The sequence below is a fragment of the Lissotriton helveticus genome, chromosome 1_1 (assembly GCF_964261635.1).
Source record: "Lissotriton helveticus chromosome 1_1, aLisHel1.1, whole genome shotgun sequence".
NCBI lineage: Eukaryota > Metazoa > Chordata > Amphibia > Caudata > Salamandridae > Lissotriton > Lissotriton helveticus.
The window spans coordinates 1316143565-1316162530 of NC_136057.1; the positions used below are offsets into that span (position 1 = coordinate 1316143565).

Below are 18966 nucleotides of genomic sequence, written 5' to 3' on the forward strand. Positions count from 1 at the left end.
TTTTGGCGTTGCTGCGCCTCCATGGCCAATCTTTGCTTGTCCATCTCCATTTGTCCAGCTAACTTTGCCATCTCCATTGCATGCGCCCTGTCTGCTGCCCTGTCTGCCAGCTCCTCTGGTGACAGGCCTCTCTTGGGCTCCACAGCGCCATCTGGTGGTATGATATCCACCGGGGTCTGGGGATCTCTTGACTCCTTCCAAGCTCTCAGCGCCTTGATGTAGTGGGCTTTCCTTTTGCACCCAGTGTGGGCAGCTCTGAACTTTAGACAGAAGGCTCTCAATTCCTCTACTCTGTAGCCCTCCAGGCCTCCTTGTTCCCAGTCCACATCTTCAATTCCGGAAATCACAGAGGGTGCCCTTCCAGCAGGGAGTGAGCCTGGCATGGCTTCAACAATGGCAGATGTCCCAACAAAATTAAAAAAAATGGAAATCTGTGGCTGCGCTATAAGTCTGCTCTCACTATGTGGTGATCAGTAATTCACTGCATGTCAACTACAAATGCAAATTTGCAAATCCTCACCGCTGCGTCCAATGTTAGAATTGGGGGTCTCTGGTTGGCGCAAGTTTGCACTTGTGACAAGCAGGGACCCTCTCCTCTAAGTCAGGGCAAAGGATGACCCCTTAGAATTACCCTTGCTCACCCTCTAGGTGTGTGGCGTGAGCAGCCAAGGCTATTTTTCAGGCGTTATGGAGTTAAGCATTTGTAATAACACACACAGTAAAATGTACCAATCCCCCCACAAATGGACACCAGGCTGTGGATATATCAAAATATGATTCTTTATATAAAAATAGATATATCTATGCAGTTCAGACTTAGTACAAGACCAAATAACGTTTTTGTAGCACCACAGATTGTAAATAGGCAACTTCTCTTTTTAGTTCAGGCTTCAATGGAGATTTCTTCTTTACAGGTTCCAACAACAGTTCTTTCTATGTTTTTCTCAAAGTCAATAGTCCTCCTAGCCTCTGGGGGCACTCTGGGGGTACTTTCCCGCCTTCTCCCCTTTCTTTTATGATTGCCCAGGGCCTCCTCGATACTCTCGGCTCGCTGTGATTCGAGCTACGAGCCCGCCCTGCCCAAGCTCACGCTTCCCGCGTGAGGTGCGTTCGGCACTGTCGGGTCTGGTGACACGTACGGGTCCCACCAGCTATGCGGGACTCGCACTGAGGGGAGCGCAGGGCTTGGAACTGCCAAGGGGGGGGCCAGAGGGCACAGAGCGGCGCGAGGCTCTGTCAGGACGGCTCGCGCTGCTGCTCTCTGACACCCAGCGCGGCGCTCACGAGAGGGGGGCGCTGCAGGGACACAAGGAGCGGTGCGAGTCTGGTTAGAAGAACGGCTCGCACCGCGGGGGATATTCACAGTACCTTAGTGCGCTGGCAGCCAGAAGCGGGGAAAGAAGGCGTTGCGGGCCCCGAGCCCGATGACGAGACGTTCCTTCTCTTGAAGTCCCGGGGAAGCAGGGACGGCCCGCACTCTTCTAGTGAGCGGCGGGGGCACCTTCGGACTTGTAGGTGGCGGTGGCTTCAGGAGGCAGGTGCGGCCTGGCTCTGGCAGTACCACACGTACTGGGAGCACTTCAGGGGGGCGGCACGGCCTCTCCTCAGAGCAAAGGGCGAAGCGGGGAGGCCGGGTACGCTGTAGACGTACGGCGGCGGCCCGAAGCGTAGATCACCCTCGGTTGAGGAATTCCTGCGGGAGGGGCGAGAGGGAGCACACAACGCGCTCCAGTAGCAGGCGGCAACAGGGGAGCAGGCGGCCAGGTCCACGGGGAAGAGAGCGACTAAGAAGAGCGAGGCTCTCACAGGACACGGGCTGCCAGGCTCCTGGGTGTCACGGCCCTAGGAGGGGGCGAAGGGGCACAAGGTCTCAGCTCCAGCAGGGAAGCACACGGCCAAAATAGAAGCGAGCGAAGGCACAATGAACCCACTAGTCCTGGGGTCCAGATCAGGGGGCAAGCTCACTCAAGCCCTTGGAGAATGTTTAGAGCACAAAGCAACAAAGTCTTTTCTCAGCAAGTCTTCTCCTCTCCTTTCTCAGCAAGACAAGCAGCAGGCCAGTCCTTCCAGCGTCTTCTTCTCCTTCTAGTCGGGTAGAGGTCCTTTGTGGTAAAACAGGATTCTGATTTACAAGGAGCAGGGCTCCTACTTTTATACAGAGTTTCTTTTGTTCTTACAGGCCAGGGGGGCCTTTGCATAACTGCTCTCAGCCTCTGAGCATTTGTTGGGGGTACTTCTGGCTTCTGCTTTCAGTGTGTGGGCAGGCACATCAGACGCTCCACAGGGGGGCGGAGCCAGCATTGTGGAGACAGGGGCAGCCAGGAGTACCTTGTTGACAGTGCTTCGCCCTTCCTGGGCCAGGTGCAGGCTGAGTCATCAGTCGCTCCCCAGGGGGGCGGAGCCAGCATTGTGGTGGCAGAGCACAGCCTGATGAAGAGTCCATGGAAACTCCTACCTCCCACTAAGGTGTATTCCTTCCATTCACCACCTGTCATCCCCCAGCCCTGTCACTCACACAACCCAGACAGTCAGATACACATCCAAGCAGAGGCGGGCTGAAATGGTTAGGCAACCAAATGCTAACTTTCTAAAAGTAGCATTTGCAAACAAAGGATATTAAAATAAACTTTACTAAAAGAAGTATTTTATTCTTCTGAGTTCAGGCATACTAAACATTAATTTCTACCTTGTTCCCTGAGCCTGCTGGGATTATAGAGTGTAATAATTCCAGCAGCCCATCTGGCCTAAAGGGAACAGGTAGCCTTACAATAGTGAAAAACGAATTTGGCAGTAATTCACTATTAGGACATGCCACACACATCAGAGCATGTCCTACCTTACACTAACAATGCACCCTGCCCTTGGGCCTACCATAGGGGTGACTAATATGAAGATAAGGGAAGGTTTAGGGGCTGGCAAGTGTGTGCACTTGCCCAGCCAGCATGACAGTACAGACTGCACGCAGGTTCTGCAATGGCAGACCCTAGACACATTTTAAGGCTGCTTCTGTGGGTGGCGCAACCAGCACTGCAGGCCCACTAGCAGTATTGGCATTTACAAGCCCTGGCACTCCTGGTGCACTTTACTGGGGACTGACAGTAAATCCAATGAACCAATCATGGACATCAATCACATATTCACTTTACAGTAGGGAGCACTTGCACTGCGGCACGGGTTGGCCGTGGCGCAGTGCCCTGAGCAGCGGACACCAGCAAAAACATCTGAGGCACAACAGCAAAAAGTGGAAGGGAAACTCACGCCAAGGTGCCAGGTCTAACAGGGGACTTGAACAAAGAAGGTTGATCAGGCAGCCTGAGAAAGGCTGAAAGGGCAGAAAGGTAGCCCTTGATAGTGCCCAGAGCAGAGCCCTGCTGGGCAAGAGAAAGAAGGAAGAGAAGAACCTCAGAAAGAGGGGCATTGAGGGGATCCACAGCCTTTGCTGTGCACCATGCCACAAATCTTTTCCACCTGCAGGCGTATACTGACTTTGTGGAGGGACGCCTGGCTGCCAGAATGATGTTACAAACTTCAGGAGGCAAGTCAAATGGCCTCAACTGTCGCCGCTCAATCTCCAAGCATGGAGGTGGAGACTGGACAGGTTCGGGTGGAGGACCGTCCCCTGCTGCTGCGACAGAAGGTCCTCCTGAAGAGGCAGACGAACCGGGGGATCGACTGACATACTGAGTAGCTCTGGATACCAGTACCTCCTTGCCCAGTCCGGAGCCCCAAGGATGACTTGGGCCCGGTCGCGCTTGATCTTCTTCAGCACTCTGGGCAGAAGTGGTATAGGCGGAAAGGCGTACAACAGACCGCAACTCCATTCGCGACGAAAAGGGTCTCCGAGCGAGTGCCGCCTTGGAAATTCCAACGCGCAGAACTGATGACATTGCGCGTTCTCTTCGGTGGCGAATAGATCTAACCAAGGCTCTCCCCATCGCTGAAAGAGGCCTTGCGCCACGTCCGAGTTCAGACGCCATTCGTGATCCATCATGCACCGACGGCTGAGCTCGTCCGCCCTGGCGTTCAGAGAACCCGCCAGGTGTTGAGCCACCAGGGTCACGCCCTGGCGTTCCAGCCATTGCCAAAGGCGAAGAGCCTCTTGACAAAGGATCCACGACCCCACCCCGCCTTGTTTGTTTTAGTACCACATGGCGGTGGTGTTGTCCGTGAACACCTGCACTACACTCCCCCGGACAGAGGGGAGGAATGCCTTAAGTGCTAGACGAATCGCCCTGAGCTCCAACAGGTTGATGTGGAGCCGGGTCTCCGCCGGAGACCAGAGGCCTCTGATCTCCGCCTCTCCCATGTGGCCTCCCCAGCCCTGGAGGGACGCGTCCGTCACAACCACGTGCTCCGGTTGGGGAAGGGAGAGGGATCTGCCGCTGACCCAATCGCGGTCCGTGAGCAACCACTGCAGCTGTCTCGCAGTGCCCTCCGAGATCAGGACGTGGTCGGATAGGTTGCCCTGATGCTGGGCCCACTGAAACTTCAGGTCCCACTGCAGAGCCCGCATCCGCCACCTGGCGTGATGCACCAGTAGGATGCAGGAGGCCATCAGCCCCAGAAGCCGCAGCGTCAACCTGACCGAAACCCGGGATAACGGCTGAAAGATGGGAATCAGAGCCTGAATATCCCGGACCCGCTGTTCGGGCGGATAAACCCGAAACCGTGCCGAGTCCAGAACCGCTCCGATGAAGAGGAGCTTCTGAGAGGGGCACAGGTGTGACTTCGGCACATTGATGGAGAACCCCAGCTGGTGCAGGAGGTCCGCCGTCGTCTGGAGGTGGCTGACGACTGTCTGGGGCGAGCCCGCCTTCACCAGCCAGTCGTCGAGGTAGGGGAAGACTGAAACCCCTAACCTGGGCAGATGAGCCGCGACCACAGCCATCACCTTTGTGAACACCCGTGGGACGCTGGTAAGGCCGAAGGGGAGCACGGTAAATTGAAAGTGCTCGTGGCCCACCATGAACCGCAGGTAGCGCCGGTGGCCAGGCAGGACGGGGATAGGAAAGTAAGCGTCCTGCAAGTCCAACGCTACCATCCAGTCTCCTGGGTCCAGGGCAGCCAGAACCTGAGCCAGAGTCAGCATTTTGAACTTCTCCTTCCGGAGGAAGCCGTTGACGTTCCTTAGGTCCAAGATAGGGCGTAGGCCCCCTTTGCCCTTCTTGGGTATCAGAAAGTAGTGGGAGTAGCAACCACACCCTACTTCTGGCCCAGGAATGCGCTCGATGGCCCCCTTGGCCAAGAGGGCCGTAACTTCCTCCTGCAGAAGTCGCAAATGATCCCCCGATACACGGTGGTTCGGCGGTGGCATGGCTGGAGGAGTCGCCTTGAAGGGGAGGGAGTAGCCCCTTCGGACGATTTGCAGCACCCACCTGTCCGATGTGACAGTGCGCCAGTGGAGGTGGTGATGGTGAACCCTGCCCCCCACTGGCGTCACATGGGCCTGAAAGCACGGACTAGGAGGGTTTTGAGGCGGATGCTGCGGGGGAAGGTGTGGACTGACCTCGCCGTTGCCCCCGACCGCCCGGACGGCGGTTCCCATGGCCGCCACCGCGTTGGGTATTGCCCTGCGGTGCGTGGCTGGCGGTGCGTGTGGGCGCACCCCTTCCGTGGCCACGAAAGGAGTGAAAGGCAGCCGATTGCTGGCGCTGGCCCGAGAGGCCCAAGGACTTGGCCGTAGCCCTGGAGTCCTTAAAGCGCTCAAGCGCATGGTCTGCCTTGTCGCTAAAGAGGCGACGGCCATCGAACGGCATGTCCATGAGTGTGTTCTGGACATCTGCCGAGAAGTTGGCGGACCTCAGCCAGGCGTGGCGTCTGACCGCCACCGTCGTTGCCATCGCTCTACCCAGCGAGTCAGAGGTATCCAGCCCACACCGGATGGAATACTTGGCTGCATCCCGGCCCTCCACAAGGGCTTGGCCGAGTTTGGCCCGTACCTCCAACGGACACTCTGGCAGCACTTCCGCGACCTTATCGCACACAGAGTGGGTGTAACGTCCCAAGAGGCAGGCGGTGTTGGAAGACCGCAGGCCTAGACTAAGGGATGAGAAGATCTTCTTCCCATACTGGTCATACCTCTTGGATTCCTGGTCCGGGGGAGCGGACGGGAATGCGGTCTGGGAATTGGAGGCCTGGATGACCAGGCTCTCGGGGGTAGGGTGGGAGGACAGGAAACATGGTTCGCCCGGGGCTGGGCGGTGGCGCCTGGCCACGTTCCTATCTACGGGCGAACCCGTAGCGGGCTTGGACCAAGTGCCCAGAAGAACGTCGGTCAAGGCCTCATTAAAGGGCAGCAGAGGCTCGGCCGAGCTTGACTGCGGTTTAAGGACCTCAGTGAGGAGGTTAGTCCTCACGGCCGCGACGGGGAGCTCAAGGCCCAAGGCCTTGGCAGCCCTCATCAGCACCACACTATATGTTGCCCCCTCCTCCGAAGCCACGGTAGGAGGGGAGACAAACCCAGTGTCTGGAGAGGTGTCCAGGCCACTGGCCTCCCCAAGGTCTCCTGTCCAGTCCTCATGAGACTGACACTCCCTGGTCAGAGGGTCCTCAGACCCCTACCAGTCCTCTTCATCACCCATCTCCTGAAATTCAGGGTTTTCAACCAATGGGGCCTGTTCATTAAAGTGAAAATCACCAAACGACGTCTGGAGCGGCGCCCAACGGGGCCGTTCCGACGGCTGAACAGGAACGAAGGCAGGACCGGGGCCGGCGCCGCCCGAGGATGGCACCGGAGGTGACACCTGAGGGTCCGACACCGGGGAGGTCGTCAGATCCACCGGCGACGATCCCGAACCCGAAGGAGGACCAGCGGGGTCCTGCAGCGCCGGGCCCGAAGGCGCCGGCGGCGTCGGACCAACTGGACCCCTTGGCGCCGGGCCCGAAGGCGCCGGCGAGATAATGGGGCCCTGCGGCGCCGGGCCCGAAGGCGTCGGGGCCGAAGCACCCGACGGCGTCGGGGCCGGAGCCGCCGACCCGCTAGGGCTCCCAGACGGGTCCGCTGGGCCCGAAGGCGCCGCGGAGCCCGTCGGAGGAGAGAGTTTCCTCATGGCCATGAGGAAGCGCTCGATCTCCTCCGGCGTCACGTTCAGCACAGGGACCGGTGGGTGTGGAGCTGCACGCGGCGCCCGCGACTCCGACGGAGCCGCGTGGGTGGTGTCACCCGAACCCCCGGCCGCATCGTGCGAGCGTCGGGGGGAGGCCGAGGAGCGATGACGCCGCTTGGACTTCTTGTGCCTCTTACCTGACGACGACTTCGACCCGGAGGAGTGCGACCTACCCTCGGAGCTGTGGTGGCTCCGAGCCCGCGACCTGTCCCTCGACCTCCCATGGGATCGGGACCTCTCACGGCGCGGGGCCAACTGCCGGAGCTCGAGGCGCCTACGGGACCGCTCCCGCCTGGCCTTCGAGGAAAGGGCCCGGCAGTCAGAGCAGGCCTTGTCGTCGTGGTCGATGCCCAAAGATGACAACCAGACGCGGTGAGGATCCGTGACCGACATCAGACGGTCGCAATCGTCACAGTGCTTGAAGCCGGGCATCCCTACGGCACCGTTCGGAGTCGAGAGACTTCGAAAAGCAATCAAAAGGACCAAAAAAGTTAGTCAAAAAAGACTAGGGTAACTGCTTTTTCCAGATCTGCGCTTGCTGGCGCGGAAAAAAGAACTGACGCCAGCACGCGGAGGCGGCGTCTAAGTACTCCGACGACGTCATCACGGCGCCCACGACGCCGACGACGGACGCGGAGCCGCAGACGACGCCTACCGATGCGCAAGGGTACTGCTACGCAAAAATTTTCGGATCCAGTCTGACGCCTGGGGATATTCTAAGGTAAGGAATCTAATACTAACGTGTCTCTTTCAGATACAGTTAGCAGTGGTAGTGCACAACCCAAGGGGATAGTTGGGTTAACCCTGGGAACTGAGATGGAATCTGGCCTAGTCAGAGTCCCTACTCAGGCAGTTCTGATCTGTGATGGGGACATAGCTATGTCCTCTACTATAAGTCCTAATACTTTGGGCAAGTACAGGCAGACGCCTTTGATTAATGAGAAACTGGCTCAGGCCTACAGGGACACTTGTGCCAGTGTCACTATGGTGACACCTAACTTTGTGGACCCTGATCAGATGATACTAGGTGAGAACTACCTAGTGACCAATGCTAGCAATGCCACTACTACACATAGTGTGGCTGTTGTTTAATTCTCCTGGGGAGGGGTAACTGGCCTCAAGAAAGTTGTTGTTAGTGCAGACCTCCCAGTTGACTGTCTTTTGGGCAATGATATTGAGGAATCCTTATGGTCAGAAGTGGAGTACAGGACTCATGCAGAAATGCTAGGGATTTCAGCACATGTCCTTGCTGTAACCAGGTCCCAGGCCAAGAAGTGCCTACCTGAACCTGTGGTGGATCTTGAAACTATAGACCAACCACAACCCAAGAGAAAGAGCAAGAGGGTCAAGGCAGTGCCTTCCCACTCGCCCCAGGTTGAGGATCAGACCTCACAGGAGGCTGATTCTGAGATCCAAGAGGAGACTGCCCCAGAAGAGCTTGAACCTGATCAGGTTGAGTTTCTTGGGGCAGGGGGACCCTCAAGGGCAGATCTGGGGCAGGCTCAATTAACTTGCCCTTCTCTTGAACCCCTCAAACAGCAAGCTGCTGCTGAGGCTGCTGAGAATGCTCAAGGTACCCATAGAGTGTATTGGGTTGATGGGCTCCTTTATTCAGAGGCTAGAGACCCCAAGCCTGGTGCAACCAGGAGGTTGGTTATACCTCTGCAATTTAGGGGCTTCCTTCTAACCTTGGCCCATGATATTCCCCTAGCAGGACACTTAGACCAGAACAAGACTTGGGGCAGGCTTGTCCCTCACTTTCACTGGCCTCACATGTCAGAAGATACCAAGGAGTTTTGTCGCTCCTGTGACACCTGCCAAGCCAGTGGCAAATCAGGTGGCACCACAAAGGCCCCCCTTATACCTCTACCTGTGGTGGGGGTGCCCTTTGAGAGAGTTGGGATTGACATTGTTGGACCAATGGATCCCCAAACAGCATCTGGGCACAGATTTATCCTGGTGGTAGTGGATCATGCCACCAGGTACCCAGAGGCAATTCCCCTGAGGACCACAACAGCTCCTGTTGTGGCAAGGGCCTTACTTGGAGTTTTCTCCAGAGTGGGCTTTCCAAAGGAGGTACTTTCAGACAGAGGTACCAACTTCATGTCTGGATACTTAAAAGCAATGTGGAAAGAGTGTGGAGTGAACTATAAGTTCACCACACCCTATCATCCTCAGTGCAATGGGCTTGTGGAGAGATTCAACAAGACCCTAAAGGGAATGATAAAAGGATTACCTGAAAAGCTCAGGCGTAGATGGGATATCCTTTTACCCTGCTTACTCTTTGCTTACAGAGAGGTCCCACAGAAGGGGGTTGGCTACAGCCCTTTTGAACTTTTGTTTGGCCACCCTGTGAGGGGTCCATTGTGTATTGTGAAGGAAGGATGGGAGTTACCTCTCAAAAAGCCTAAACTTGATATTGTGGACTATGTACTTGGTCTCCGTTCCAGGATGGCTGAGTACATGGAGAAAGCATCCAAAAACCTGGAGTCAGCCAAGAATTACAGAAAGCTTGGCATGACCAAAAGGCTGTCCTGACTGAGTACCAGCCTGGACAGAAGGTGTGGGTGTTGGAGCCAGTGGCCCCAGCAGCCCTCCAAGACAAATGGTCTGGAACCCACACCATACTTGAGAAAAAGGGAGAGGTCACCTACTTGGTGACCTTGGCACCCCTAGGAGCCCCCACAGGGTGCTCCATGTAAACAGATTGAAACCATATGTGCACAGGGCAGACATGGGTTTACTCATGGCTACATATGGGGAACAGGAGGAAGAGAGTGACCCTCTCCCAGACTTGTTATCCCAAAACCCTGATGATGGCTCAGCTGATAGAGTAGCCTTGGCAGGCAGCCTCTCTGACCAGCAACAGATGGACTGCAGACAGGTGTTGCAGGCCCATAGACATATGTTTTCTCTCACACCCAGTCAAACTAACTGGTGCACCCATGTGGTGGACACTGGTGACAGTCTGCCTGTGAAGAACAAGATCTACAGGCAACCTGACCATGTCAGGGATTGTATAAAGGCTGAGGTGCAGAAAATGTTAGAACTTGGAGTGATTGAGCCATCAGAGAGCCCCTGGGCCAGCCCAGTAGTCCTTGTGCCAAAACCTCATACCAAAGATGGAAAGAGAGAAATGAGATTTTGTGTGGACTATAGAGGTCTCAATTCTGTCACTAGGACAGATGCTCATCCCATTCCAAGGGCAGATGGCCGCATTGATAAATTGGCTTCTGCCAAATACCTGAGCACATTTGATTTGACAGCTGGCTATTGGCAAATCAGGTTAGCTGAGGAGTCTAAAGCCAAAACAGCATTCTCTACCCCCAGTGGACATTATCAGTTTGTGGTGATGCCCTTTGGTTTGAAGAATGCACCTGCCACCTTCCAAAGGTTGGTGAATCAAGTCCTTTCTGGGTTGGATGACTTTTGTGCAGCATATCTAGATGATATTGCTGTCTTTAGCTCTACCTGGGAGGATCACCTGATCCACCTGAAGAAGGTTCTGGAGGCCCTGCAAAAAGCAGGCCTGACTATCAAGGCTACCAAGTGCCAGATAGGGCAGAGCAAGGTTGTGTACTTAGGCCACCTAGTAGGTGGAGGCCAAGTTCAACCATTGGAGAGCAAAATCCAGGCCATACAGGACTGGTCTCCTCCAACTACCCAGACACAAGTCAGAGCCTTCTTGGGCCTGGCTGGGTATTACAGGAAATTTGTAAAGAACTATGGGTCCATTATGACACCATTGAATGATCTGACATCCAAGAAGATGCCCAAAAAGGTTCAGTGGACAGTTAGCTGTCAAAGGGCATTTGATGACCATGCCCTGAAGAAGGCCATGTGCTCTGCACCAATCCTTAAGAGTCCTGACTACTCCAAACAGTTCATTGTTCAGACAGATGCTTCTGAGTTGGGGTGGGAGCTGTGCTTTCACAACTTAATGTAGATGGTCAAGACCAGCCCATTGCTTTCATTAGCAGAAGGCTGACCCCCAGGGAGAAACATTGGTCAGCCATTGAGAGGGAGGCCTTTGCTGTGGTTTGGGCCCTGAAGAAGTTGAGGCCATACTTGTTTGGTACTCACTTCCTAATTCAGACAGACCATAAGCCCCTCTTGTGGCTCAATCAGATGAAGGGTGAAAACCCCAAACTACTCAGGTGGTCCATTTCCCTACAGGGGATGGACTTTACAGTGGAGCACAGACCAGGGACTGACCATGGTAATGCAGATGGTCTCTCCAGGTACTTCCACTTAGAACATGAAGACTTATCTGGTCAAGGTTATGTTTAATGTCCCTGCGTTTGGGGGGGGTTGTGTAGGAGAGTAGGGTCTGCTATCCTATGGTCGCCCCAATTTTTGCTTTTTGCTTCACTGGTTTTCGACTTAATATGGCTGTGGGCCTGCTAATCAGACCCACAGCCTGCTGTTCTCTCTCTAAATTCACAGACATGTACTATAGGTACATCACCAATTTGGTACTGGACACCTTGTCAGCCCCTGTACCGTGCACTATAGGTGCTCAGGGCATAGGTGCATCCAAGGCCTACCAGGGGCTGCAGCATATCTTTTGCCACCCCTGGCTGGTTCTTAAATCGACACAACTGGCTGTTCACACAGCTGGGGCAAGGCGGTGTACTCACCCCTTGCTTAGATATAGTATACCTATGTCTAAACCTATATCTGGACACATATACACCTATAAGTCACTCCTATGGCAGGCCTTTACAATCCAGGAGGCAGAGTGCTTGGTTTTATGTGAGATGGTGCTCTAGCATGAGCTGAGCCTGTCTGCAGTTGTCGGAACCATTTCCTTACTGCTGTTCCAGTGATACTGCCATACCATATACTCTTAAGTGCATTATAATCCTCGCGGTTCATGTTAACTTTGGTTTGGCTTTATCAAAACATGTCGTGTTTGGTGTCATACACTTTGGAATACTACCCCCTCGCCAGTTCTGGCAACGGGGGTAGCATTCCACCCTTCTAGAGGGAGAAGACATGTTACTTTACTTAAAACGCGGTTAATCCTAACCAGAGCCTCAGCATCACAAAATGGATGCTGCTGCCCCGACACAAGTCTGACCTCCTGCTGCTGACCGAAACTTGGCAGGGGAGGCCTGGACAAAGGGTTTCCTGTCACAGGGAGGTGCTACACCACCCAAGACAGGAGATAGTGGATTGGAGCAGGGAGGGCTGAAAGAAACTAGACACTACCTGGGGCGCACAAGGTGTCCCAGGCAAAATCCAGTCAAACCGGTTCTGGGGCACTCCAGCCCCAGCTCTGGCGCGAAACTGGACAAAGGGAAAGGGGTGTAACCACCCCCTTCCTGGGTCCCACCCATAGGAGGGACCTAGCAGCTAATCCAGCCCCTTGATTTGGAATAAAGGTAGGAGCTGTGCAGATGCACATCAGATTATCCTGACTGAAACTTATGACACGAAACTCTGGACCCTTTGACATCCCACTCGACGTGGAAGACTGCAGAATCTCCCTTGTGGTCAAGGAGTGACCACCCTGTGCAAACAGGCACCATCCAGCACCTCGGCGTTTGCTTTGTTGCAGTTCCCGCTGGAACTCGAGCGACAGAGATCGACAAGACCCAGCGTGCCTGTCTTCTAACAGCCCGATCCACAGTCCCTGCAAAGCTGAGACCCGTGGAGGCGACCTGAAGCGTGGGGCCGGCCATCTTGGAAAAACTACAAAGCGCTGACTGTGCAGCATCCGAGGCTCCCTCGAAGCTGTGCATTGGAGTCTAAGAAGCTCCAGCCCCGAGCAGCTTTTGCACCGAAGCTCACCCCTCCACACTCATCGAATGCTGCGTAGGGCTCTTTTGCATTTTCCTGCTCGACGCGTTGGTCCGGTCGCTTGCCCGTTGGCTAGTGGCCCCAGTACTGACAAACCTTTGAATTTGCTCTGCTAGTCTGGTTGCTCCAGACTGGCCCTCGCTCCCCTGAAAAGGAGCACCCGCTCAGACCTTGCTGGTCCGAGTAAGAAGCGATCTTCGAATCCTGCGTGGGTTGCATTTGCCAAGGTCTATTGACTCCGATCTTGAAGCCGACACCGCCGACAGCGAGAGCCTTTGTGGGACAGCTCGTGATTTACTCCAAGACATCCTCGGTGCCCCAGAGACCACGTGGTAGTGGAGACAAGCTTCACGACAACCACCTGATTGCGCCCGACATTGCCTGGTCCCTTCCTGGTTCCTTCCTGGTCACTGGCTAGTGACCCAGACTCTGTACCCTCTGCTTTCAGGTACTCTACATCTTCGATCCACCCTTGGATCACACCGGACACTTCTCTTCTGGACGCCTGCAGCATCTTCATCTCCAGGCACCATAGATCTTCGTGACGAAACCGGACACATCTTTGCACCTGTGCACCCGCTTCCTGTGGGTGAGGTAACTCTTGAACGCCGGTGCTCCTGTAGTGGTTTATACCTCTAGTGTCTAAGTCTAAAGTTTTGTCCTTCTAGTCCAGTCGGAAGACTCTTAAAACTGTAACTCGATAACTTTTACGCACCATTGACTTTGCATTGGTGCATGCGTGTGCTTTTAGCGCTGCCACCGAATCCGGCGGGCTACTCCCGTCCTAACTGCTGTTAGTCCAGTGTAGTCCCAGCGATTCCCAACGCCCTAGGCCTTACCACTGATCGATTAGTGATACTTATACCACTTTTTTTTATATATGGTTTGAGTGGCCACCGGCCTCATCCATAATTGTGCAACTTTCATATGTTATACTGTGCTTTTGTTTAAACGCTTGTGCTTCTATACTCATAAAGAGTACAGGGGATTATTCTGAGAATAAATACATATATTTTTATAATATATAACTTGTGTGGTGTCCTTTCATTTGATATTACAGGATTGCATATGGTAAAACAGCTGGCTTCACATGTCCTCTTGAGTTAAGCCTTTAGGCTGCTTAGTCCATGCTACCTCTAGGTTAGCTTGTCTTTAAGGTTGACTTACAACCACCACCATAAGGGATTGTTTGGACTGATATAAGGTGCCCCCAGAATTGGAGACATCATACATCAAGCCAACTTCTCACACCTCCCGATGGCTCTCTTTTGGATCTAGCTCCGAAGCTCGGGAAACATGAGGTGTTACTGTAACTGGAGGAGTAACAGGAATGGAAGGAGGAAGAAGCTGCGCTTGCTGGTCCGAAGCTTGAGACGGAAACCTTCTTTTGTAGTCCTGTAGCATCATCTGCAAGTCAGTTATGAGAGAAGAAGGCATTGCCACCATGTCTCGTTGTTGTTGAGGCCTCTCTTGCTGAACAAACTGGCGTTCCTCCGTATAGTAGTCCTCAGAGTCTGAATCATGGTACTTCACTTGAAGTTGGGATGCGCTATAAGCATCCCCAAAAGGGCCATCCGCATCATCTGATTTCTCCTCGAAAAGCAAAGTTGGAGGTGAGGGTGTTACTCTGCGAGGCGAGGTCATCTCTGGGGTGATCTGCTGTCTTTTTATAGAAATGTGGACCTTTTGAATCGTTGACGACGTCGTCGGAGAGATGGTGGTCGACGGGACCGCCGACGGGACCATCTACGGAGAGATGGACCTCGTCGACGGTGGACTGATCGTCGACGTCATGATCATCACCGCTGTTGTCGTCGACGTCGTCGTCATGATCATCACCGCTGTCGTCGTCGACGTCGTCATCGTCGTCGTTGTAGGCATTGACGCTATCTTCGATGTCATCATCGTGGACGTTGAAGAATTAAGCATCATCGTCGACGAGAAGGGAACCTCAAGCGATGATGAAGATATCACTGCAGCCGCCGTCGACGAAGCTGCCACTGACGGTCCCCTTCGACGGAGCGGTCGACGGTGCTGTAACAGAACCCAAGGTAATTTTGGAAGTTGTCGTTGACGTACCAGATATTTTCGTCGTCAATGGACGAAATTTCTTTTCCGATCTTCCTTCCTGAAGGACAGTAGCAGTTTTTTTTAATACCTTCTCCTTATCAGATGGTGGAGAAGCTATAGAATGAGTTTTCTATACCTTCTTTGATGACTGCGTCTCCTCAGTCCGTCTCAGCCTCTCCTTTACACCTCGGTGAGGAGATTTTTTGGGAGTAGGCCTCTCAGACCTATCAGAGGTCACTTGCAGGGCCTTAACAGGGGGCTCAGAAGATGTTGAAGGGGAGGATCTACCCCTTTTCTTGGATCTCCTGGAGGACGAAACTGAGGAAGAATCCTCACTGTCGGATGATATAACCTCCTTACGAGACTTCATTTTCTGCAACCAGGTTAACAAGTGGCCTTCCCTGTCTCTCAAGGTCTTTGTAGAGAAAGTCCTGCAGATCTATCAATCTGTGGCCTTGTGATCCAGGTACAAGCAGTAGATACAGTCCTTATGCTTGTCCTCAATGTAAAACCTCTTAGAACAGGTAGCACAAGCTCTGAATAATCCCTTCTTCTCTTTATAAGACATATTAGAGTAGAAAAAAGAAGACAATTCCAAAACTGAAGAGAAATCTGAGCAGAGCTCAGAGGAGAATCCCTTAGCACAACGTGCGGTAGAAAATGTGAGGCTCTGAGGCTCTCTCAGGAGGGTTCTATTGGGTGAGGCTACTCTGATTGGTTGTTGCAATTTCTTTTGTCTCTTTTACAAAAAGAGGCGGATAGGCTACAAAATGAGATGAGGCCTAGGCCTGTCTTTCAATTTTGTACCTACTGCTATGGTATTTTTCTATTACTGAGGCTCCCATTCCGACGACGGGGAATGATACAAAGCATGGAAATCTATGAAAGTCCAATACTGGGGCAATTAACAATAGCTGAAATTAGTTCAAACGTTCTATCCATCACTTTCTTGTATACTACAGTATATAAATCTTTCTAGAAAAGGATGCGATGATAAAATAGACAAGTGAAAAGGTAGAGATTGAGAGATTTGGAATTAAGAGCTAAAGTAGTCAGCGTCTTTTAGGATGCGAAGAGGAAGAAAATGAGCATGAATTACATTGAGTCGCTTTTTAACTGGATATACTTAACAATATGAACAATTCTTTACAATAATTTTACTTTTAGGAAGTTTAAGCTGATGCAATTTAGTTTCAAAGAACTGGGAAACGTTTTAGAATGTTATTATAAGAGCAGTATATATCTGAGAATAAAACTACTTACTGCGTCTTTTGTGCCCTTTTCACCATCCACTGCGCTAGGAGGCAGACTCTAAAGGCAACAGAAAACTGTCAGAAAGAATTGTTCTGAATGACAAACTATGAAAATTAATGTAGAGTTTTCACAAGTGCAATCATAGTCTCTATAAAACACATGACTGCAGTGACACCTTTATTTAGATAAGGCCAGATCCACGTAAAAGCAGTGTTAAGTGTGATGTAAGGGGCTAAGACTGAATTTATGACAAAGTAATACAGCATTGCAACGTGTAAAATCTAATTATTTTATCAACAACAAAAGCTTGTGATAATTCCACTTTTTTTTAATGGATTTGTCTTATTATTTTTTGTCCAAACAGTAATCATTACACACTTTGATCGTTCATGTAGTCACCTTAAAATGTTCCAGTAGAATATACTCCTGCCTTATACATTTTTACGTTGAAACACTACTCATGCAAATGTCATAAAAACCTGTGGAAACACTATTTCTGTTTTGTGCACCCCAGTGTAAGCTACAAATCGTGTTAATACCTTAAATACAATGTGTGGGAATCCTATTACTAATTCACGGTACTGTTACTTATTTTTTTGACTCTCCAAATGGGTCGGAAGGTGTAAGTATGAGCACTGAACATCAATATTAACTCATTCCACATAATGAGGGCCTGTGAATATGGAAGTCTCCGGTTTTTCTGCGACAAAATACCTGAAACTGACTTTATGGAACAGCAAATACATATCCACAAATCATAGAACAGCAGCTCAGAGGATGACAATGTATCTGAAAGGCCACATGTAGAAAAAGACGGAAAATTACATCTGACAGATGGAACTTTATATCTCAGGATTGGACTGCACTGTGGGAGCAGTATTGAAACAGTGGATAAAGACTGACCACACCACAGCAGTGTGATGTAAATAGATAAGACAAAGGGAATAGTCAGGGACAGTTTTTATTGTGTACCAAAGCTAATACACAAAGCAAAGGTCTCTGTGCTCTGAATTGTGTGCATCAGCAAAGCCTAGAAGGTCCATACAATGAGGAATGTAACAAAGGAACCAAGGGAACCAGGTCCTTTTCTGTGTAGGATGATGGTCAAAATGTGTATCTACCTCTCTCTTTGTGTGATAAGCATTAGTGCCATAGTGCCCAATGTGATAACTTTAAGATTTGCACAAATGCATTTCAACAGGCTGAATATGCTAACCTGTTTAATTGATGTTTCCTCGGTTTCTTGATCTGGCCTCTGGATGGCAGTATCAGGAGATGGTGGCTGGAGGAAACAAAAAAAGAAATACCCCTAACATTTACAACAAGACTCAATTAGGTGTGCTCTTTATATCCACTTTACTTTCACAAATCCATCAGATTTGATCTGTGATGAATACTGGTTGTCTGAGGCCCTTGACCTCTTTTTCATTGGTGACAGAGACATGAGTGAAGGCCAAACAATAATTTTAAGAAATGGAGGTATGTCAATACTATTGCAAAGACTTAATTCAACTGATGAAACATTGATAATTGTATTAGAACTCAAAGACTTGTCTTTGTATACAATAGTTTATGAAAATAGCAGATGTCATGGAAAGTTCATGACAATCTAGAAAAAGTATACAATACTATTATATACCAACTGGGGATAAAGCGCAAAAGTGGTAAATCGGGGGTTAGGTGAAGGGGGAGAAGTATGGTATATAGAGGTAAAGGAGTTAAGAGTCAAGGGGAGTTAGGGGGATGAAAATATGCATGAATGACAGTGAATGGCCTTTAGAGTGCCAATATGTACCAAGGTGAACAGCCATGCAATTTAACTCAGTTTTTAAGAAATCCTCTCTGAGCCACCTAATCACTTAATCTACACTGAACTTTAGTATAAAAACAGTATACATATTAGAGAAGTAACTGCTTACTATACCATTCATGGCCTTATCCCCATCCACTATAGTTGGAGGCCAACTCTAATGATAAAAGAGATAGTCAGAAAGAGTTCTCCATGAAAGACAAACTATGGTAATTATTGAAAGTTTTCTCAGGTGCAATTTTAGTCTCTATGACCAAATCAAGTGCAGTGGTGTCCTTATGTCCACAAGGCCAGACCCATATAAAAGCAGTGTTGGACATGCTGTAAGGGTATTATACTGCATTTGTTAACCAATAATACAGCATTACATACTAAGGAAGATAATCATTTTATCACCAACAACAGTTCATGCTAATTCCACATTGTTTCTGAAAATTCATTTTTATTATCTTGTTTAGGTCAAGCAGAAATCATAGTATAGTTCTGCCGCTCATGTCAACACCCTTACCAAATCCATCAAGTTCAAAGAAAAAAAAGTTCCATTTGCACACTCCTGCATCTCTAACAATCATCATCAGTTGGCATTGTAGAATGTTTGATGATAAGGGTTTTTAGATATATTATTATGTAATTCACCGGGTGGCCCATTTAGGATACTCAAACTGAAATCACTCATGTCTTGTACATTTTTACATGGAAAGTTCGGACTTTGAAATGTCAGCAAAACTTGTGGGAATTCTCTTTCTGCATGGAACTTCCCATTCCGAGCTATGACTGTGTTAATACCTGGAATTTGTGGTACTGTCACTCATTTTAAATGAATCCCCAATCTAATTTGAAAATTCATGGTATGACCATCACTATTAACTCATTCCCTATAATGAGTGCTCGTAAATATGCTAGGCTCAGGATTCACTGTGG

At 51.0% G+C, this 18966-nt stretch overlaps 1 protein-coding gene across 17 annotated transcripts in view; it reads right to left on the reverse strand.

The window, feature by feature from the left end:
* LOC144823305 (uncharacterized) overlaps positions 1 to 18966 on the reverse strand; it is a 559034-nt gene that overhangs the window by 170710 nt on the left and 369358 nt on the right. For all 17 annotated transcript variants that reach the window (XM_078681830.1, XM_078681822.1, XM_078681741.1 and 14 more), the window contains 2 exons: positions 17452 to 17517; positions 16245 to 16292 (listed from right to left, as the gene is read on the reverse strand). In XM_078681830.1, the coding sequence (XP_078537956.1) occupies positions 16245 to 16292; positions 17452 to 17517 (114 nt within the window). The remainder of the gene's footprint in view (positions 1 to 16244; positions 16293 to 17451; positions 17518 to 18966) is intronic.